This window comes from Lepidochelys kempii, chromosome 17 (genome assembly GCF_965140285.1).
Source record: "Lepidochelys kempii isolate rLepKem1 chromosome 17, rLepKem1.hap1, whole genome shotgun sequence".
NCBI lineage: Eukaryota > Metazoa > Chordata > Testudines > Cheloniidae > Lepidochelys > Lepidochelys kempii.
Window position 1 is genome coordinate 1,602,211 of NC_136396.1, and position 22,064 is coordinate 1,624,274.

A 22,064-nucleotide genomic window follows, 5' to 3' on the forward strand; every position below is an offset into this window, starting at 1 on the left:
GCCAGAGCTATCCTGTGCTGCCTGTCTCAGCGGGCTGCCTTCTGGACCTGCCAAATCACCCAGACTGAGGGGCCTGAGTCTTGTCCTGTTGGTGCCATTGGCAGGAGCAGGCCTGAGAAACCACCCGCTCTGGCTAACCTCCCAGCCGGGGCCCTGCAGGCCTGCCCTGCTCAGGAAGGTAAGTGGGGTAGCTCGCTCTAACATGGCCAGAGCCCTGGCGTCTGCCAGGAATAGTTACTGCTCCTACAGCTCCATTGCTGCAGCCGCTGCTGTGTCCTTCCTCCAGCAAACACCCACGCATGTGGTCAGCCTCACGCAGGTTTCCCACTCTTACAGCTGGGCTCACTCAGGTATTGGGAGGCAAAGTGACTGGCCCAAGGCCACACAGCAACTTCATAGAGGGGTCAGGGCTAGTACCAGGAGCCCAGGGTCCCAATGTCTCACACTAGCCATTAGATCAGCATTGTGTCCACCCCTGCGCTGCTCTGGGACAGGCCAGCACCTCTCCTGCAAGCCCAGCCATGGCGTGCAGCTGCCCTACAGGTTCTGGATTCAGCTACCTACTGGGCCAAGCCAAGCACCAGGCCCAGGCCAGGGAGGAGGAGTTTGCCTGTCCTGGCCCCATCCCTTGAGTGCCATCTGTAGCTGGCATTTTCTGCCCGCTGGGCCTGGCCCTGTCTGGGCAGGATTGTCTGTCTCAGAGGAGACGCAGGTAGAGCCCAGACTGTTGGGACAAGGCGGCAGGCTGGCGTTTACAGGGCCTGCCTTTGTCTGTTGAACAAAGACCCCCTCACCGAGCCATCAGCCACTCCTTCCCTGACAGCAGCTAATCACCCCAGAGGCACATGGCAATTATCTGAGATTAAAGGGACCTGGCAATTTACAGCCCTGGCTGCATTCAGAGGCTGGCTGAGCCCAATAAAGAGCCATTTAATTAGCGAGGAAGGTGGGGCAAGGGTGAGTGGGTGTGATGGCCAAAGAATTGGAGCTGTCACCCTGTGCTGAGCAGCCCTGCCCTGGAGGGAAAGCAGACAGGAATTCACTTGAAATTACAGATCCAGGGGCACTGGCCAAGTCACTGGCAGGACAGCTCCAGCCCAGGCCTCTCCCACAGGGGCTGACTGGCAGTCTGGGAGCAGGAGCTCTGGCTGCCTTACTGTGTCCTGAACACTCACTAGGTCCAGGGTCATGGGCAGGGTGTCAATGATGGAGCACAAAGGCCTTTCTGGGCCTAGGTTGGGGTGGCAGCTAGTGTGCTGTAAAGTGACCCCACGGGGGGAGGGGGGGCAATTCTAGGACCCCAGTGAGTGGGAAGTTCAGTGCCAGGACTCGAGACCCAGATAGCTTGAGGGGGGAGCTCAGCACCAGGCCTCAGTGATGCAGAGAGGGTGAGGGGGAGCCCAGCCCCAGGGTGGGCTGGGAAAGGTTAGGACATTGCCCACAATGGTACCCAGGCTCAGCAGCCCTGCACCTGGCGATGAGCTCTGCTGCAAGCAAGCAGAGGGAGCATGCATGGGCCTGCGGTGTGGAGCATAGCTGGCTGGTTCCCTGCTCTTTGCAACTAAAGTCAGTTCCTAGAGAGAAGAGGCTGTGAGCTGCCAGAGGCACTTCCAGTTTAAGGCCATGTCTCAATCAACCTTAACCTAGCAGGGGGACATGGATACAGCACAACAGGGCCTCTGTAACTGGGCTATGCCCTGGGGCATCAGGTTCCATCTGCATGGCAGCTTGGATGGAGTCGCACACCGTCCCAACTCGATTGCAGTGCAGCTGGGGAGAACGAGTGCTGCGGGCGACTGGCAGCTCAGTGCAGCGGGTGGGGTGGGCTGGGCTCAGGAGTGCCAGGGCAGCACGAAGACAGTTCCCTGTAACCTCAGCTTCCTGATTCAGCGTTTTGTCAGTGTCAGACAGAGCTCAGGATTGGGTTAGGGTGGGGCCGAGTTGTTTGAGGTCTCAGATGAGTCAGGCACCCCCCCCCCCGGAAAAGGGTTGGCCTGGGGCAGATGGCAGCTTTGCTGGACTGAGGGATTGCACCACTCACGGATTTCACCTGGCCTCCGCAGGAATATTAAATCGCTGAAGTCCTCAATGGGCTCATACCCCCCAGGGGGCCTTGGTGGTGCTGCTAACCTCAGCCCCCGCCAAACTAGGAGTCAGGCCCGATAACTCAGGAGAATGAAAAAATATTGGGAGTGGGGCTCTCTGGGTTCCCCTTGTGTTTGTTGAGGCATTAGGTCAGGCACAGGGCACATGCTCCGGCTCCTCTGCAACCGGGACAGCTCAAAACTTTCTTGAACAAAACACCCAACCCCTATGGGCAAGATTCTAACTAATCCCCCGACTCCAGGGGCTGGGGCTCTAACAACACCCCAAAACCCGCAAGACTCGCCAGCCAACCCCCAGAGCTGGCAGCGCCCACTGGCCAGGACTGGCGTGCCCGGAAACAAGCTGGCGAAGGGCAGGAGCCCGGCACTGTGGAGTGTTGGCTGTTTTGTGATTTTAAAGCCAATCTCATGAGTTTTGGGGCCTGACTTGTGACTTTTGAACTGTTGAGGTTGGCAGCACCTCTGCCAGGGGCATCGCTGCCTGAGCCCATCCCCCCCGGCTCAGGAACTGGGAGCCATGGGGTGCCTTCCTTTGGTGCTGGGAGCCATGGGGCGCTTTCCTGTGGCGCTGGGGGCCGTGGGGCACCCTCCCTAGGTATTGGGGGCCGTGGGGCACCCTCCTGGGCGCTGGGGGCCGTGGGGGCCCTCCCTGGGTATCTCCAGTAGCCTGGGGCCATTAGCACCCTCGTGGTGCCCCCAGGGCGCCTGGGCTCCCCACCCCGCTGTTGTGAGCAGCCCTGGCTCCGCTGCTGCCCCCCGCCCCCTGCAGCGACCCTGGGCGAGGGGGCCCCAGTGCGCGGAACGCGCCGGGCTGTTCCTCCGCGGCCGCCGTAGTGGAGCCCGGAAGTGTCTCCATGGAGCCGGGGGGAGCCGGGCCGGGGCTGGGGGGCGATGGAGAAGTACGAGCGGATCCGGGTGGTGGGGAGAGGAGCTTTCGGGTGAGACCCCCCCCGGGCCCGGCGCTGCCCCCTCCCGCGAGCCCGGGGGCAGCAGCGCTGCCATGTGGGGGCGGGACCCCCCGGGCTGAGCCGCGGTACGGGGCGAAGCGGCAGCGCCCCCCTCGCGGAGCAGCCAATCAGGGACCGGGAGACAGGAGGGCGCCCTTGGGGCAGATAGCGGGGTCCGGGGGACGGGCTGGGGGCAGATAGCGGGGTCCGGGGGACGGGCTGGGGGCAGATAGCGGAGAAGGGGGGCAGGCGGGGGGGGCAGATAGCGGAGAAGGGGGGCAGGCGGGGGGGGCAGATAGCGGAGAAGGGGGGCAGACGGGGGGGCAGATAGCGGAGAAGGGGGGCAGACGGGGGGCAGATAGCGGGGCCCGGGGGACGGGCTGGGGGCAGATAGCGGAGAAGGGGGACAGGCGGGGGGGGCAGATAGCGGGGCCCGGGGGACAGGCTGGGGGGGCAGATGGCGGGGCCCAGGGGACAGGCTGGGGGGCAGATAGAGGAGAAGGGGGACAGGCGGGGGGGCAGATAGCGGGGGACGGGCTGGGGGCAGATAGAGGAGAAGGGGGACAGGCTGGGGGGGCAGATAGCGGGGTCCGGGGGACGGGCTGGGGGCAGATAGCGGAGAAGGGGGGCAGACGGGGGGGCAGATAGCAGGGCCCGGGGGACAGGCTGGGGGGCAGATGGCGGGGCCCAGGGGACAGGCTGGGGGGCAGATAGAGGAGAAGGGGGACAAGTGGGGGGGCAGATAGAGGAGAAGGGGGACAGGCGGGGGGGCAGATAGCGGGGGACGGGCTGGGGGCAGATAGAGGAGAAGGGGGACAGGCTGGGGGGGCAGATAGCGGGGCCCGGGGGACAGGCTGGGGGCAGATAGCGGGGCCCGGGGGACAGGCTGGGGGGGCAGATAGCGGGGCCCGGGGGACAGGCTGGGGGCAGATAGCGGGGCCCGGGGGACGGGCTGGGGGCAGATAGCGGAGCACGGGGGGGCAGATAGCAGAGCACAGGGGGACAGATAACAGGGCACGGGGGATAGGCTGGGGGCAGATAGCAGGTTATGGTGTCCTAGGCCTGGTGGGAGGCCTGTGTTTCTCACTGATAAAGCTTCTTGGGCCAGACTTCTAGAGCTGAGCATCTTAGTCCAAAGGAACTGGGATGGGTAACTGGAGCAGGGCTCGCAGTTAGCGTCTTCAGAACATTCTGCATAGCTAACTCAGCGTCACTGCCTTTGGAGAGGTGCGGAATCACTATTATTCCCATTTTACTGCTGAGGAGACTGAGGCAAGGTGCCTAGGCGCACACAGGAGGACAGTGTCAAGGTTGGGGAAGGAGCCCTGGAGTCTTATGCTCTAAACACGGCACTTATTTCCTCTTGTAGTTTGGGGGAGGAGTGGAAATGGGGACCAGGCCCCCTGAAATGGCTCCTGTGTTGCTTGCGTCTCTTCGTTTTTGGACAGGTGCATTTGGCAAACATCTGGTGCTGTTTTCCACTTCACATCACTCATTTTGCTCTAGGCTTGGTCGCCCCTTTCCTTGTTGAGCTCCCTCCCATCCCATCTCTTGCCTGGCTGGTCCCTCTAATGCAGACTGTCCATGCTTTGTGCTATCACAGAATAGTGCACCTGTGTCTGCGCAAGGCTGACCAGAGGCTCGTGATCATTAAGCAGATCCCTGTGGAGCAGATGACGAAGGACGAGCGGCTGGCAGCACAGAACGAGTGCCAGGTGCTGAAGCTCCTGAATCACCCCAACATCACTGAATATTATGAGAACTTCCTGGAAGACAAGGCTCTTATGATTGCTATGGAGTACGCACCAGGTGGGACACTGGCGAGGAGGAGCATGGGCTGGGGACAGAGCTTCTTGGGTTCCTCAGTGTAGCTGGATCTGGGTGACTAAGCCTCTTTAGGGAGCGCCTGACTTAAATATCAGCAACCCCATGGGTTGGTTTTCAAGGCATCCATAGTGCTCTGTGAAGGTGAGGAGACTCCGATAATGTCTCTGGTACTTGAGACAGGCCTGACCTTTGTTTGGCAAGGCTGTTTCCCTCTGAAGAGGTGCTCACTCCTGTCCTTTGTCACCTCCTATTTCCTTATCTTGAAGCATATTCTATGTGAGGCTATTGTGGACATGGTTTGGAGGTCCACAGGATAACTTAAGCTTGTTGTTCAAAGGGACCTGGCCACATTGAAAATTCTATTATTTGAAAACGTTTTAAAATACATTTGCATTATTAGCACTGCCAGTGCTTATCCCAATGGAAAGGATTTTAAAAATCTCTTTTTCATCACTGATCTGTGTGTTCCCTTCTGCTCTTCACTGGGGTGTTCTGTCAGTTTCCCTTCTGTTTGTTGTCAGCTTCCCTTTTGGGCTGCAGTGTTGGAGCGGCAGAGCTGCCTGGAGAAGTGTCAATTCAAACAAACACAAGATTTGCCTTGCCATTTTAAATCAAGAAAATGCTTACCTTAGGGTTTGTAAAACTGCTTCATACAAAACCTGAATTCTGGCCCCTTAAACAGCGGGTGGGTACAAGGGGAATTTCTTGAGGCAGAACAGGCTTATCTTGTTCTCCCATTGACATTTGCTGCCTCACAGTGCTCTGATATGTATGGCTTTAACATTTCTGTTTCCCACTGAGCCCTGAAGGCAGTGCTGCCATTGACAGTGTGGTGCTAACATTAACCCCTCTGCTGCTGGTTCTGCATCCCATGTGCCGTGCTGCTGTTGTTCTCTTAACATTCAGAGAATGCGTGGCATGTTCTGTTGGTACATTGTATGACTTTGGACATGCTTGGCTCGTTCAGCAGCAATTGTGCAGTTAAGATACTGTGACTCAATTCCATTACTTTTGGTTAAGACTATGCCAGCCCTGATAAACTTCCTTTGCTGATGGCCCTTCTGCCCTTTGCCATCCATCCCAGGTGGCACCTTGGCAGAGTTTATTCATAAACGTTGCAACTCCCTGTTGGACGAAGACACCATCCTGCACTTTTTTGTGCAGATCCTACTGGCCCTTCATCATGTTCACACCAAACAGATCCTGCACCGGGACTTAAAGACTCAGAACATTCTGTTGGACAAGCACCGCATGATCGTCAAGATTGGAGACTTTGGCATCTCCAAAATCTTGAGCAGCAAGAGCAAAGCCTACACGGTGCGTATCTGCTGAGCGTTCCCAAATTTCTGAAGTCCAGGGGAAGTTCTTCCCATCACAGCTGTTCTGTTTCTGTGTCTCCATGTGGGGAGAGTGGGCCTGAGATTAGGTTGCATCAACTATTGTGATTTAGATTTTGACAAGTCCATAAATAATCAGTATTACTGCTAATCTTTCCACTCTGTGGGTGTCTCACTCCAGTTAGCTCACTGATGTTAGAGTAGCGGGGTAGCAGTGAAGACATAGCAACTCAGCTTTTAACACAGGCTGGTAGCTGGAGTTCAACCCCAGGCTGCCCTATGGGCTTTAACTTGAGTTGTTAACCCGAGTTAAAAGCTGGGTGGGTGCGTCTTCACTGTTACTTTAACCCTAGGTAAGAACAGATCTTCTTGTGCAGTGCAGACATGCCCTTAATCTCCCTTGACAGCCTCTCTTACTGCAGTCATGAAAGTAGTTATGTCAGTTCCTATCTCTCTCGTTACCATGATGTCTGAATGCCTTCCAGTAGTGCATGAAAACAACTGTCCTCCTTGTCCCCAGGGGAGTATTGTGTGTGGCGTGGATTGGTTAATTTTGGTAGGGCTTTGTTGTTGAAGATTGTTTTTTATTTAAAAATATCCCTGCGGCTGTGTGTTTATGCTGGAGAAGGCTGGTTGGAGGTAGGTGCCTGGCACTTGCAGTGGGAGGAGATGGGGCGTGTTGGGATGATCCATAGTTCCTGGGGAGGTTTGTTCCACAGTCTGTTACTGGCCTTGTGGAAGTTCTTCCTCCTGCACAGACCATCTTTGCCCTTGGGGTAAAGAGTCCTGCTGTTCCAGAGGGGTGGAGTTGTTAACCACAGTCCTCATCCTGAAGCTTCAGGCTCCTAGATATGTTGGGCCCAAGCCACTGAGCACCTTGAAGCTAAGGCCTGAGTCCTTGTACTTGACTCGTAGGCTACAGGAAGCCAGCGTAGAGGGTGGTGGACAGGCCTGCTGGGCTCGTGATGGCCCGTGGTGCTGAGGAGACTCACTGTGGCATCCGGTGGCTGGAGTTTCCTAAGGCCTGTTGCCTTTGTGCCCAGGTGCATTGCATTGCTGTAGTCCAGATGGGATGTGACAGAGTCTTGGATAACCAAGGTTAGGTCACAGTCCACCAGGTTGGGATGGAGTCTCCTAGCCAACCAGAGATGGTAAAAAGTGCGGCTGTGTGAGAAGTTAGCATCAGAGAGCCTCTTCTGAGACCGGGCTGATATGACACATGTGCTTGGGGGCTGACTTTTTCAGTTACTGAATCTTGCTGGTTGGGTGGATGTCCTGTCTTTTCTTTTTCATCTTTTCGCTGCGTGATACCTTGGTATCTGTCCCCATCTAACCTGATCTGGTTGGCATCACTAAGCGATCTGAGCCCTGCAGTTGGCTAGAAGTTCACATTGGAGCTAAGTGCTGAATGGGAGAGGGAGCCATGCTCTAGTAGCGTCAGAAACGGTAAATCCTCTAGCAATTTTATCTTGGGAAGATCATCGGCCAGTAATCAATAGCAGGGAAACTAATGCTCCTCCCAGTTCGCCTAGAACTCTGGCTTCGTTGTGTTGTAGTCAAGTCATTTTTGTAACCGGTGTTGATCTTTACCTCTCCTTGCCGTGGTTCTGGACTGAGAGTGCCATCATGCATCTGTGCCTCTTTCTTTCAGGTTGTGGGGACTCCGTGTTACATCTCCCCAGAGCTGTGCGAAGGGAAACCCTACAACCAGAAGAGCGATATCTGGGCGCTGGGCTGTGTGCTCTACGAGCTTGCCAGTCTCAAGAGAGCCTTTGAAGCTGCAGTAAGGCTGGGGTCTGGGGTTTTCTTAAAGCTGAGATGTGAATTCCAGAAATACGTCCGCGTTGGGCTGTGCCTGTTGCATTCCCACAGAGCCTGCAGCTCTGGGGAGGGCAGCACCTTGCATTGCTCCTGATGTTTCCTGTCTCTCTGCCCATGCAGCAGCCAGGGTTCTGCTAACCATGTGTGTCTATGTTCCTTCCATACTCTCCAGAATCTGCCCGCCTTGGTGCTAAAGATCATGAGTGGGACGTTTGCTCCCATCTCAGACCGATACAGCCCAGACCTGCGCCAACTCATCCTGAGCATGCTCAACCTGGACCCTTCCAAGCGGCCCCAGCTGAACGAGATCATGGCCCAGGCCATCTGCATCAGGCCACTTCTGAACCTTTACACTGATGTGGGCAGTGTCAAAATGAGAAGGCAAGTTGTGCTGCTGCGATCATCTCTCTGGGGCCTACCAATGGGAGGGGACGGGGATGGAGAGGCTCCAGCTCCCAGGAGATCTCTGAGAGAGTCAGTTCTTTACTTGGTTGGAGCTGGGAAGGGACGCTGACCAGCTAGAGATCTCAGCTGTGCTTGTGGTATGTGCATACAGGCTAACAGGACCCGGGCTCATGCTCGGCAGCCTGGGGGCTCAGGAGATGGTGAATTGCTGAGGGGCTGTCACGGGGAGGACAGGTTCACCTCCGGTCTCAGGATCTTGCTGACAGGTGTTGCACTTGCTCGCTCACTCTTTGTTGTGGTGGGTGTGGTGCTTTGGGATCCCTGGAGTTGAGAAGACCCATACTGCTGTGGTCAGCAAATACAAATGTGTACACACTGACTGAGTTCTTGCCCCTGCCCTTGGTGTCACCCTTACCCTGGGGCCAGCATGACCTCACACAGGACATGGTGCTGTCAGAGAGCCAGCTGGCCGATCTTAAAGAACTGTCCCCAGGAAACTGAACTGTGTCTCCTGTCCTGAGTCTGCCTGCACCAGGCCATGCTCAGCAGTTCACTCTGCCCTAATGATAAAGCTTCCCTCTCCTCTCTGAGCCCAGTGCTGATGCTGGCCCAGCTGTTTGAGTGAACAGTCAGAAGTTGTGCATTTCGGTTTGACAGGCCTGAGAAGCCATTAGCTACAGTGCCACCAGTGACCCACAACAGAGCGGGAGGAAGAGTGACCAGTGCCAGACCCAGGGGTAAGGCCAGGCACAGTGTATTCAGCAGAACTTAATTTCAAAGGCGAATCCTTTGTATTGACCAGCAGTGGCATCCTCTGCCAGATGAAACTCAGGCACTTCACACCCTAAATCCCCTTCCTCGGAGAACCTGTACTCCAGCCCCAGGCTGATGGGACTTAGGAGCTAGCCAGTGCTGCTTCCGAGGCTTTCCTGCCCTTGTCGTCTGGCGCCTGAGTTCCCCTGTGCTGCAGCGCACCCAGGCTGGGAATTGAGGGTCCCTGGGTGATGAATAGCTAGAGCTGTAGCAGCCCATCTACCCTCTGCAAATTCTAGAGTAGAACACTAGTTTCCCCCTCCTCCTGCTGGCATCGCCCTGGAGAGCTGCTGTGAACAGCCTTCCCTGGAGCCCCTAGTGAGCCTCAGACAGAGGTTCCAGGCCCTGTTCTTGCCAGCTGATTTAGCCCCTCTGTCTAACTGGGTGTTGTCCTCCACTGTGGCTGGGCATCTGGATAGTATGGCTAGAGCCGCTTCCTTGCCCATTATAGCTTGCCAGGGAGGGTTGGGGGGTGGCAAGCTGGGGTGATGGTATTTCGTTTGGCCTCTTAGGTGTTCGACTTGGTTCAGCCAGGACTGGAATCCCACCTCCCCTGTCTTCCATCTACACCTGGGGCAGCGGGATCACCACCCCCCTCCGCCTGCCCATGCTCAACACAGAAGTGGTGCAGGTTTCTGCAGGGAGAACCCAGAAGGCCGGCGTCACTAAATCAGGGAGGCTCATCATGTGGGAGGTGAGCAATGGCAAGCAGGCAGCAGCCAAGGGCAATAAGCCACTGTCAGCAAAGGAGGCGTATAGCCTGCTTCCAGACATGCCATGGCCTCACATCCCCCACAGTCAGCAGGCAAATCCCTGGCTGCTCCTGGTGACCACTGAGGCTGCAGGAGGTCGGAGTGGGCTTATTGCTCCAACTTGTTCTTTTCACCCAAGCCCAGCTGCAAGCAAAGTACATTTCAAAACCTTTTGGCTTCTCTTTGCTAGGCTTCCCCAATGGGTGCTGCTGGAGGCCCTTCTCTCCCAGGGGCCACAGAGCAGCTCCAGCCTCAGTTTGTGTCCCGCTTCCTGGAAGGCCAGTCCGGAGTGACTATCAAACATGTGTCCTGTGGTGACCTCTTCACAACCTGCCTGACAGGTATGGCCATGAGCAGTGCTGTCTCCCTGCACGTTTTGGGGGTTCCCAAAGCAGCCAACCCCATCTTGGGATGGTGCAGCTGCTGTGTTGCTGATGGGGCATGCCCAGCAGGACTCTAGTCCCAAAGTCCGTATGGCAGAGAACTCTTCCCACCCGGAATGAGAAACCAATTTCAATGAGTCTTTGTGAGCCTCCTGCAGGGCCGGGTGTCCTCAGCAGCACCTGGGGAGCCAGGATCTGAAAACGCTTTTAAAGCATCCTCCAAGCTGCTTTTGGTCTGAGCTTCCTGGCTGAGTGACATCAACCTGGAATGTGCACTGTTTGCACAGTGAGGTTCTTCTGATGGCCCGTGGGGAGCCCAGTGTGTTTGCAGTTCTGCTGGGGATCAGGGGAATAAGTGACAGATTTGCAACTGGCAAACTTCAAATGTGTATGTTTGTCCTATCTCTGACCATGCTTCCTGCTGCCCCTGGGCTGGGTGGCCGGTAAATGAAGGACTCTGTGTGTTTAACACCTCTCCAGACTGTTGAATTAGAAGCTCCTGCGTACACAGCTGGAATAATGTTATCTCAGTGCTTTGCCCATCATCCCCTGTTTGTGTTAGTTCTTGTTGGGTGACTTGTCCCAGCACGTTTATGGCTGCTTCTCTCAAGACTCCTGAGCCCCATCTAAAACTAGCCCTCTGTACATATCCCCCTAGCAGCTAGCCCAAGGCATCAGTGTGGGATTGGCAGTGTCTGCCAGCTGGTGAGGGCTCCCAAGGGACACTGGTACTGCTTGGATGCTGTGGTCTGTCCCCAGGGCTGTGTAGATGCACAGTGTATTGTGGGTGGCTGTAATATGGCTTTATTTTGCTTTTCCAGACAGGGGGATAATCATGACTTTTGGCAGTGGCAGTAATGGTTGTTTGGGGCATGGAAACTTCACTGATGTAACACAGGTTTGTAGTATGAGGAATTGGGGACACCGATAAATACTGACTGTGTCATGTGGCACAGCTTCTCCCTGGCCCCCAGCGGACTTGCAGCAGTCCTGCTGTGTGCATCCAAATGACGCTGACGGGCTCTGGAACCGGATCCTTTCCCTTCCCTCCCCCCAGCTCTGTTCATCCTGCTTCTCTCCCCCCACTTGCACAAAGATGTCTTTGAATGTGGGGTTACAACATGCCGAGGGTTGTCGAGAGCTGCCTTGTGGTTGCTGTTGGCTGGGACCCAGACTCTGCCGCTGCCTGCAATCACACACCTGGTTGTTTCGGTCTCAGCCCTACAGCTGCTGCGGTTCACTGGGAAACTTGTTTTTCAAAAGAGCCAGTGTTAAAAGGAGAGCCACGCGTCCCTGATTGGGACAAAGTGCTGGAGCTGGAAAGGAGCTCTCCTCTCCCTCTCCAGGCTGTTTCCCAGCCCACCCTGGCTGGCTGGTGGCGATAACATGTGAAATCCAGCCAGGGATGAGGGTTTGGGCTGGATTGTCTCTGTGCTCCCTTGCAGGGCTTCGGTGGGTGTTACCCTCTGGCTTCTGCTTGAGAGCTGTGCACACCTCCCATTTGCCGCTGTGGAGGAGCGTAGATTGGTGGCTGCAACCCTATTTAAGCAAATGGTGCTTTTCCCTGAGGAGGTTGAGGCCCATGGGAGGGATGTGTCAGATCTGACTCTTATCACAGCACGGAAAAAACAAAGTGAGAAGATAAATGGGGAATCTGCCTCACGGGAGAGTTAGCTAGTAGTTTCCGTGCAGTGCCCTGGGTGTGGATCTTTCAGGTGAGACATTATAACCAAGTTTTACCTGCTTTGCGTGGGCTTTTGTCACAAGGGTAGAGATTTGCCCTGCTGCCTTTGGCATAATGTTTCTCCTCCCCAAACTGTTGTGCTAGTTGGTTGTCTGGCAGCTGTTGTTTACCCCAGAGGTGGCTGCATTTTCCTTTGTGCTGTATATACACATAGTTTGTAAAGCACCTTTAAGATCCCTTGGGACAAAAGGTACTATGGAAATGTAAATATTGTTCATATAGTGTAAAACCTGGAATAGGAACTAGAAAATCCATGGAGCTCTGTTACCTTGCCTTGCCGTTCTACAGTGCCCGCTGGGTAGGCAGATCTGCTGTAGTAAGGAGTCAGTCAGTGAGCTGATGGGGGAGAGGGCGGAGCTGACTAAAGCTGTTCTTTCCTCTACCAGCCTAAGATCGTGGAGGCACTGCTGGGCTACGAGATTGTGCAGGTGGCATGTGGCGCGTCTCATGTGCTGGCCATTTCCAATGAACGGGAAGTGTTTGCCTGGGGCAGAGGGGACAATGGTAAGGGGATTTTAGCTGCCACTGCTTAGCATGATCAAGGGGCATTTTTCCTCCCCTTTTACTTCCCCAATCCCTACTGATGTCCCTTTGTGTACTTCCTGGAAGGTAACTGTTGTGTGAGACCGACTGTGGCTGGAGCAGCTGGCAGTTCCCCACAGCCAGGGCACCTGCGCCCTACACACAGTGCTCCCTGCTGGGTGTGTCTGCAGCTAAGGCACCTGCCCCCTTGCACACAGTGGCCCACATCCAGGCCCTGCAGTTACCACTCTAGATATTGTTACTCAGGGAAATGCCTTTGGTTTGTATTTTGATACGAAAAGTCTCTCTAAACGATTTCTTTTGCCCAGGTCGGCTGGGGCTGGGAACTCTGGACTCCGCTAATTCTCCCCAGCAAGTAGCTGTTCCTCCTGAACACGAGGCTCAGAAAGTCCTTTGTGGTATTGACTCCTCCATGGTCCTGACGGTGAAGAACCGGATTCTTGCTTGTGGGAGCAACAGGTAAGAAAAGAGGGATGTTTCCCTGCCTTCTGGACCAGAGGTGTCACCATAGCAGATCAGTCCAGGGCCCCTCTAATCCAGTGTCCTGTCTCCAGCAGCGTGAGAAGCTCAGTAATGGGTATCTCTTTGGAGCTGCCGACAGCTCTGGTGTAGAGCAAGAATGTGCCCTATATCACAATAACGATACATTTCTCAGCATCCCTTGGCTTCCGTGCAGCTAGTCCGGGAAGGCTTTGGCCCAAGGCATTCTGAAGAAGTTCCATTTATAATACACGATGTTTGCTCAGCCCCGGGACTGCTCTCCTCATGCAGGTTTAACAAGCTGGGCCTGGATAAGATTGCGGAGGAGGAGGAGCCGTCCCTGGGGGATCGGGTGGAAGAGGCTCCCACATTCACATGTGTCCAGTCAGGGCCTTTAAATCAAGAGCCGGTGGTGTGTGCAGATATCGGAACAGCCCATTCGGCTGCAGTCACAGGTGAGGAGGTGGCCCTTGGAAACCTGTGCTGGGAGGGGCAATGTGGGGAGGACCTTCCCCCCCTCCCCCCGTGGTTTGGGTTCCAGACAGCGAGTCGGCCTGGGAATGTTTGGGCTGTGGGGGCAGTGTGCTCTGCACTGGTGGAATACCAGCCTCTTACCGTGACATCTCGCTGCTTTCTGACCAGGCGAGTGTTGGCTGACTTCTCAGTTCTGTCTTCCCATTGACAGCTTCTGGCCAGTGTTACACCTTTGGCAGCAACCAGCACGGGCAGCTTGGCAGCAGCACCTGCCGTACCGGCCGAGTGCCCTACCTGGTGGTGGGACTCCAAGGGATAAAGGTCACCATGGTGGCTTGTGGCGATGCCTTCACTGTGGCCATTGGAGCAGGTGAGATTGAAGCCCTGGTGTCCTGTCTTGCAGCAGTTCCTGGCTTTCTTGAGCTGTTAGCCAAGGAGTCAGTGCTGCTGGTGAGTGCTCCAGACTGCAGCCTGCAGCCCCACCCTGCTTCCTATGGCCGCTCTGAGAGGAGCAAGGGGGGCAGGCTTGTTCCGCTCGGCAGGGCACTCTGCTCTGCAGCTTGAGACTGGAGGGTCAGCAAACCTCATGTCAGTCTGGGAGAAACCATCTGCAGCCAAGTGTCTCCTTTCCAGAGGGAGAGGTGTACACATGGGGGAAAGGAGCCCGCGGGCGCCTGGGAAGGAAGGATGAGGAGACCAGGACTCCCAGGCCTGTGCAGCTGGAGGAAACCCACCCCTACCTGGTGACCTCTGTCGCCTGCTGCCATGGGAACACACTGCTGGCAGTAAAACGTGAGTAGAGGGTTCTTCGCCACAGCTGTTCTTGCTGCAAGCTCAGGGGACCTAAACTGAAGCCCTGCCTGGCACCCTAGAGGGGTCATGCCCGGCAGCACTGAGGGGGCAGAGTGTGTTTAGCCAGCTGTCAGCCCCTGCTGCCCTCTGCTCTCTGCAGCTCTCCTTGCTAATTACACTGTGTGATTTGGGGGACACTAATGCTCTATTGCTCATTCCGTGCCTGCTGGGCCACAGACCTTTGGGGTGCTCCTGCCTGCCTTGGCATTGCTTTGACTTGCCTCTGGACTAAGCCCCTCCAGATTTTGCCACTCTGGGATTTCCTTTGGGGGAAGCGGGGTGCTGCCGTGTCTGTTGCTACCCAGGTCCCTTTCTAGCTGGGGTGTTCCATTGCTCTTCCTTAGGCCAAATGCTAATAACCAGGGAATCCAACACATTTTCAATCTGGACTTACTCCTCCACAGTGAACCCTGGCCCTGCAGAGCACAGGGACAGCCTCCACTGCAATGGGTCCCTGCTCAGCCCTGTCAATCCGGACATCCTGTACCAAGCGTTTACAGTGTCTGCTTTGGGGAGACCTATTCCTGAGCCGGGAGTGCGTGCACCCTCTGGAGTCACTTAGCACTGCTCCATGGGTCAGCTCCTGAGCGGTGCAAAGCCCACTCCCCCGCCCCGGTTGGAGCACTCTGCAGCTCTTCCCAGTGCCTACCGGGCCAAAGGCCCCCCATTCGTTACCAGCTGGCTGGTTTCTGGAATCTATGGTGACTTCGTATTCCACTGAAATCAGAGCAGCCCCAGGCAAAGCACAGAATCCATCTCTCATTGTGTGCTACACCCCTTAGCCACTGTAGTGATACTGAGCCAACCCAGCAAAGCAAAGAGCAGCGGGGGAAGGAGGAGTCCTTTGGATTCCTAATGCCCTCCTGCTACGGCTGGTCAGGGGAAGCCTGCAGGGAGCTGCCGTGCTGGTGGCCATGTTTATGGAGCCAAAGCATTTCCCAAACCAGCGACTTTCAGAGCAATTGAAGTTGCCTAAATAGAAACTGAGATTTGAGGCATCATTTTGGCTCCTGGATCTTCTCTGTGGTTTGATAAAAATAGCAACAGCGTGTGGCTTCTCTTCCCTCAGTCTGAAGGCAGCATCATTACATGGTTCAAATAAACCCACAGTTGGACCTGCCCTTCCTGTGCCAGGATACACGAAGAGAGCCTAGGTCAGCACATTGGAGGGTCTGCTCGTACCTCTGCAGTGTGGACTATGGCTTTTCCCTTTCCCTGTCCCCTGCTAGCTGGCTAATTGTCCCCAGCGGGGAGGAGCTCCTTCCCAGGGACATGGCTTTTAGTTCCGTCACGCTCCACTGGGCACCTTGATTAAGCTACAGAAAACTTTCTTGTATCTGTATCGATCCAGCCTAGGTCCTTATCTGCCCTGCCCCCCCCCCCAGTTACATCTGAGCGCTTCACAGTCTTTCACTGATTTAGTGTTGAACCCAAATGCATAACATTCAGGATTGTGAATTGAGCCACCAAAATGTCACATGCAAACAGTGCCCTGCCCTGCTCCATGGGTACCAGAGTGAAGATACCATGGAAAGCTTGCAGAATGGGTTGGTTCGAACTTTGGGCTTTCACCCAACTGTTGGGTTGGAAAGCTTTTCCCAGAAGAGAAAACCTGTCTGAACCTTCTGCTTGTGGTATAGCCCTAGTCCCCTGACACAGGGCCGTATGAAAGGCCCATCACTAAAAAGCACCTTTGTGCTAAGGACCCAGTGGTTTCTTAGTGCCCCAACTTGTAATTCTCTCTTGGTCACCATTCAGTGCAATTTCTTTCCAGCATTTGGCGTCTGCTCCCTGGCTGCAACTGCCTGGGACTAGACCAGTATCTGCGACCCGCTTTACTGTGAGCTCTGTACTGCAACCTGCTACTAACTCTCGTCAGACCTCAGCAGTGCAAACCTCCATGCCGAAGCAACCCCAGTCAGGAAGGGACCACTAATGAATGAACAATGAGAAGTGGGAGCCTGTCCAGCAGCACAGAACTCCTTTGGAGAGAGTCTCTCTTTGCCTTCGGGGCTAACTCAGTGGGGGGAGTAAGGGGGGCACAGACCTCAAGGAGTCACTGTTTCTTTACCCCCCAGAAGACCCTTTAGAATCAACATGAAGACAAAGGGCCTCTCTGTTAATCCTTTAGCACCAGTGCACATGGCTGTTCCGATGCCAGTCCCACGCCCTCTGCTCTGTGTACTAATGAGGGCCTCACAATGGCTTCCCGGGGCAGCAAGAAAGTTGGGCTACTGAACCACAAAGCCTGTCAGCCTGATTATTGGCTTGGTAGCCACAGGATGCTGCTGATTTTAGCCTCCTGGTGGAGTGCTCTATCGGATACTTTTCCTGTTTTTATCCCTGGTTTCTGCCCTTTGTGTTTCAGCTGCAGGGGAGGAGTCGGGCCCGCAGTGAGGAATGGGCTGAGAGGAGCGAACTGCACCACCTCCATATGGACATAGCCAGCTTCCTTCTGATCTATATCCTCTCCTGCCTGCCTCAGTGTTACTCGGGCCTGGAGGACGGGGCTCTGTAGTGCAGGGGCAACACCATGGGCTGCATTGGTGCTTGCCAGGAGCCTGAGAACACCTAATCTATAGAGAATGGAATGCACAGAACTGATGAGAGATGTCAAACCCTTCAGATCAACAGGTGCCACTTTGCTGGAACTTGAAGCCTCCCCTGGCCGCTGCCCCGTGGAGCAGCATCTGCTGGGACAGGCCACATCTCTCCATCCAGGATGAAGGGTGATCATGACCTGACTTGTATGCAGCGGGCCCCAGTCAAGCGATTTTGCCACCAGCAAGAAGGGCCTCAGTTCATTTTCACAGATCCATGAAAACTGAATCTGGTTACAAAGCGTGGGCTGGCAGCTTTGTGTTGGAGAGAGCTGTCAGTGTTTGCACCAGAACGTCTGTTGTTACAGCCCCAGGCACTATGATGGGTGACTAAGTGCAAACTCTTTTACTTAAAGTCTATTTATTCCTGAAGAATGTTTGGCCCAGTTGTTGACCAAGTTCATTGCATTTTCAAGCTACCAAAGTTCTGGGGCCGTGACCCACTTGGCCCTTCACAAGCTGCCAGAACCAGCGAGAACAGTGATCTTGTGTGTAGGCGGCTTGGCCCTGGACTGTTCTTCCCAAGTGCCTGCCTTTAACTCTCCAATCACAGCTTGACTTGGGTCCTTCAACCCTTAGTTCTGTATGCCCCGGCTAAGGTTTGTTCTCAGGTCTCCTAAAGCCTGCTAGTGACCAGTTCACTGTCCAACAGCCTAGACCTCTGCTACTGAAAATCACCAGTATCACAGCGAGTAACTGGAGGTCTAGTCCCAGTCTGACCATGAGGAAGGAGGAGGACCTCCCCGGGGCTCTTCCTACCAGAGACTGGAGTTATCTTTCTATGTAACCAGAAGGATCGTTCACTTTTCTACTGACACCCGACTCGGGGCCATTTGCTGAAGAGCTTGTCTCTGATCTATCTTAGCAGCTCTCCTTTTCACATCTACTATGATACACTTGCCAGTCAGTTGTTGTGTATAAAGGCCATGCTTTCACTCGCTGGTAGGTTCACTGGCTTAGTTATTTTATTGTGGATCTTTGTTTGATTTGAGGCAAAACTTGGCAGTGGCTGACGGGCTCCAGTGCCGTCTGGCTGCTATGTCTGGAGATGAAAGATCATTTCTTGTATCACGGCTCCTGTCCCCGCTGGGTGCTGGGGCTCTGGAGAGGCTGAGGAGCAGGGTCCCCTGTAGCACTGGAAGTAGCATGGTGACCTGACTGGGGACATTCCTCTCCCTTTCCCTGGTGGCTGTCTTCTGCACAGCTGGGAAGAATCAGCACTCTGTTACCACCAGAAAGTCCTGTTGATTGTTCAAAGGTGTCTGTTTTCTTGGCATTTGCCTTGTGCCCTCCACCTCTGCTGGCGTTGGAAGCTCTATTCACGCTAAGGGGCTGTAGATCAGATCACTGCACATGCTCATTGGATCTCTCTTGCCCTTAAAATGGTGTGGCTCACTAGGGGAGGTAGAATCCGGGGCTTGCTGTGGGGAATGGCCATCTTGATCGGTTCCAAGCCAGTGCTGAGTGATGAAGGCAGTGCTGCGTACCTGGCTGTGCCGGGTGAGCCTGTCTCATGACCCTTTGCTTTGGATGGGCTGCGCTTCCTCTCCCTTCTGTAGGTCACGGTGAGGCTCCCAGGAGCCTTTGTTTAGGTGGAGGTGTTTTCTGACCCCAGTCAGATCCAGGATTGTGAGTCAGGGCAACCCTTAACCAAGGCGATTGCAGCTTGTTGGGCTAAGAGAACCACTGCAGGCTTCCTGGGCGAATGGTTTCAGGAAAGACCTCTTGTTGTAGGGCAGCCCCAGCTCCTACAGGAATAGCATCCTCCTGCCAATGTCTCTACTGCCCCGGCTCTGTTCTGTAGAGCCCAGGGAGAGGGCTGCCAGAGGAGCCGGGTGCCTGCAGCTCCCACTGACCTGACCTGGAGCTGTGGGTGCTCAGCACCTCTGACTGTTAGCCCCCAAGTCCACTCTGATTCCAGGGGGGCACTTCCAACGTGGAAGCGCAGGTGAGAGATTCCCTCCGAAGAGCCTGGCCAGTCTGCTTTCCAACCCAGAGCTGAGGGAAAATGGAGCCTTCCTGGAGGGAGATGCTATTCTTGCCTCTGGAGAGACTTGCCAGAGGGTCAGAACTGGCCAGGCATGGCCACTGGACAGGAGGGTTGTGACTCCATAACCTAGGCAGGGCAGCTCCCTGATGAGCCATGTCTGCCTCTGACAGCAGAAGGTCTCTGTCCTGCACTTTGGCAGCACTTGTACAGCCTCTCCTGCCAATAAAGTATGGAGTTGAGTAGAAATCCACCATAAACCAGTCCCTTGGAAAGTCCGACACCAGCCACCTGGTTTCCTATGTCCCCTTGGAGCAAAACAGCTCCTCCCAAAGGTGAAGTACCTGCCAATCCTCCCCAAGGCAAAGTACCCGCCGAGGTGAAACCTGCTGGCACCAGCTCCACTTCCGGAGCCTCTTCTGGGGCTTTTACTGCATGAGAGATGTTGTTCTATAGCCTACAGAAGGGCCATTTCTCAGCAGAGCCCATGGGGGATGGCGGCATTAGGGACTGTAATAAGGTGAGGAGCCAGCTCATTAACAATGTGCTCCCAGAGGGGAAGACCCCAGTAATCTCCCTTGTAGGGTGACCATATTTTCCCAAAGGGAAAGCGGGACACTGCACAGGACCAGCCCAAGGCCCCCTCTCCCCACTGTGCGTGGGGTTGATCTGGCCCGAGCCACTTTCTTGAGCCCTCCCTCCCATGTGGGGCTGGCATTGGTGCTCTCCTGCCCCACTTTGTCCAGTTTGCTTTTGCCAACTGATCATCAGGCAGCAAGAGCAAACAGGACAAACGCCCTGTTTTGTCAAAAAAAGTCGGGACGACCAGGACAAGGCTTAAAAAAGGGACTGTCCTGGCCAAATTGGGACGTATGGACACCGTACCCCATTGATTCTCACTCATGTCACACCTTGGTGTGTGTGGAGTTTGGGGTGTTGCAGCCCCAAGCTAAGGCCAGAGCCAGCAGGAATTCACAACCACTGTTGGTATTTGCTGAGCACTGGAGTTAATCTTTGATGCCCCGGAGTTCAGCAAGGTCATTTGAAGAATTTAATACTGGACTGTGACCCAGCTCGGAAAAGAAACAAAGAGGCCCCAGAACAACACTAGAGCTCTCAGAACTACAGGCTGAGGCATGTCCTCCCTCCCTGAGGCACAACAGCCAGAGCTAACAGGCCATTCCATCCCTCAAGCCTGTGCATTGCTCCCCGCACAAGCTCATGCTACCCCAGTGAAAGCTCCTGCTTATCCTATGCCGCGGCTTGTGGGCTTGTTCTTAGTCCTATGTGTAGAGGAGCTGGGGCTAGAATACATTCCTCTAGCAGCATATCCCAGCCAAGGGCAAGGAGCCCCGGATCCACAGGCACTGAAGTGCACACGCCCCTTTCATGCGCGCCCCCTACTCGCAGCTCGCTTCCAAAGCCAGAGCACTTTCCACGGGGCCAGCAGCAGGAGAGGGACATGGAGCGCATAGAGGAGAGATGGGCCCTGTCCTGGTGAAGAGGATAGCTCAGCCACGGAACTGTTCCGGAGCAGCAGTGTCCCTCAACTATCCCTGGTGAGGCTCCGGAGGACGGACAGAAAAAAGAACATGTTCAGGAGATGATGCTGGAAAGGGGAAGGCTGCCGAGGCAACCCATTTCCCTCCTGTTCTCTCCAGCTTGAGGTGGATCTTGTGCAGTGTCCACGTTCCTGAAGAAAAGCTGAAGGTCCATCACTTGGCCTAGGGACTCAGCGGTGGCGGGATTGGGAAGGGGCACGAAACTCTGTACTATGTAGTTTCTGTAGCTCTCCTAAGCATCTCCCGGGAGTGGAGCAGCATCCATAATCAGCTCTCCCTGTGTGAAGGGATGATAACACCAGGAAGAGGGAGGGGAGGGACTCAAGAAGTAGAAAATCCCTAGGGAGCTGGTGAAATCCCAGGCCGCTTTGTTCTGTTCTCAGTTGAAAGTTGGAGGGAGAGAGAGAGAGAGAGAGTGTGTGTGTGTTTGTAGGTGGGTTGTGATGGGCTGTTGGGGGCACTGGGTGTAGGAGGACTGCCTGTCTGTCTGGGAGTGATATGTCAGGGTAGTTGAGGAGGTTATAAGTACAGTAGCTGCTCTGGTGGTGTCTGGAGTGAGGTCATGTATTGCCCGTGTTTAAGAGGTATTTCTAGTTACTACTGATGTGCCTAGAAGCATTTGGGCCTGAGGGAGCCATAGACACACAATATCTGATAGTGTTCAGGCTCTGAAAGGGGCTGATCTTTCCTGTTTGTAAACCCCATGGCAGGGACAGGGACTCCTCACTTCAGGCTGTCCCATCTCTCCAGCCAGTTCCTTCTGATGACTTTGTGTTCCCGCTAGCTAATGAGTCAGAAATGCTCTCTGCAGTGGGCTTAGAGGCTGAGTAGTTCTAAACATCAAAGTGCAATAAATAGAAATAGTGACTCTCTAGCCTGCTAGCGCCTTTCATCGGAGAGTCCTATGGGGCTCGCAGGCCTCCGTTAATGGAGCTGCACATACTTCTGTGAGCTAGCTAAGTTCTGTCCCCATTCTCCGCATGGGACACCGACACAGCGCAGTTAGAACCCCCCTCCCTTTTAAAGCTGTGTGCAGAGATGGTTTACATGGAGTTATGGCTGGAGGAGCACGTTCTATCCTGTTCTGGCCGGCCTGAGGGGGATGGAACCAGCTTTCACAGCCATGCCCCAGCCTAGGCTAGACCACAACTTGAGTGCCAACTGAACAACATGGGTCCATTTTGTGGTGTAGACAGGACCCTAACTGTGTTCCCAAAGCGAGCTAAAGCTTGGACACGGTGAAGGCCTTAGCTCTTTTGCCTACAGAATACAATTAAGAGCCATCTATGCTATAGGAGGGCTTAGGGGATAATCACATTGTATCTGGCTTCCCTGACACTGGCTGAACTGCAATGCAAGAGGCACCTAAGCACGCCCGTCATGCTGTGAGTCAGTGGCAGAACCAGAAAGGGAATGCGCGGCCTGAAGAGTT

The 22,064-nt window shown here is 54.9% G+C and overlaps 1 protein-coding gene across 2 annotated transcripts; it reads left to right on the forward strand.

Annotated features, from left to right (window-relative positions):
* The first annotated feature begins 2,974 nt into the window (after positions 1–2,974).
* Positions 2,975–18,147, forward strand: NEK8 (NIMA related kinase 8). 2 transcript variants are annotated; one of them, XM_073315170.2, is made up of 15 exons: positions 2,975–3,043; positions 4,656–4,861; positions 5,964–6,196; positions 7,868–7,999; positions 8,210–8,418; positions 9,100–9,179; positions 9,768–9,949; positions 10,198–10,348; positions 11,212–11,288; positions 12,521–12,638; positions 12,986–13,136; positions 13,449–13,612; positions 13,843–14,001; positions 14,265–14,423; positions 16,852–18,146. In XM_073315170.2, exons 1-15 carry the CDS (start codon positions 2,997–2,999, stop codon positions 16,878–16,880), a joined length of 2,097 nt encoding a protein of 698 aa, XP_073171271.1. In that variant the 5' UTR covers positions 2,975–2,996; the 3' UTR covers positions 16,881–18,146. The 2 variants fall into 2 exon arrangements, with proteins under 2 accessions (XP_073171271.1, XP_073171272.1); XM_073315171.2 differs by lacking the exon at positions 14,265–14,423 and having other exon boundaries at positions 16,852–18,147.
* The last annotated feature ends 3,917 nt before the right edge of the window (positions 18,148–22,064 follow it).

Excerpts from the sequence above, each read along its gene's own strand:
- NEK8 (XM_073315170.2), top strand. The coding sequence starts at position 2,997 with ATGGAGAAGTACGAGCGGATCCGGGTGGTGGGGAGAGGAGCTTTCGG. Across the intron at positions 8,000-8,209 it reads AGAGAGCCTTTGAAGCTGCA|AATCTGCCCGCCTTGGTGCT; the intron begins GTAAGGCTGGGG and ends CATACTCTCCAG. Across the intron at positions 14,002-14,264 it reads CACTGTGGCCATTGGAGCAG|AGGGAGAGGTGTACACATGG; the intron begins GTGAGATTGAAG and ends TCTCCTTTCCAG.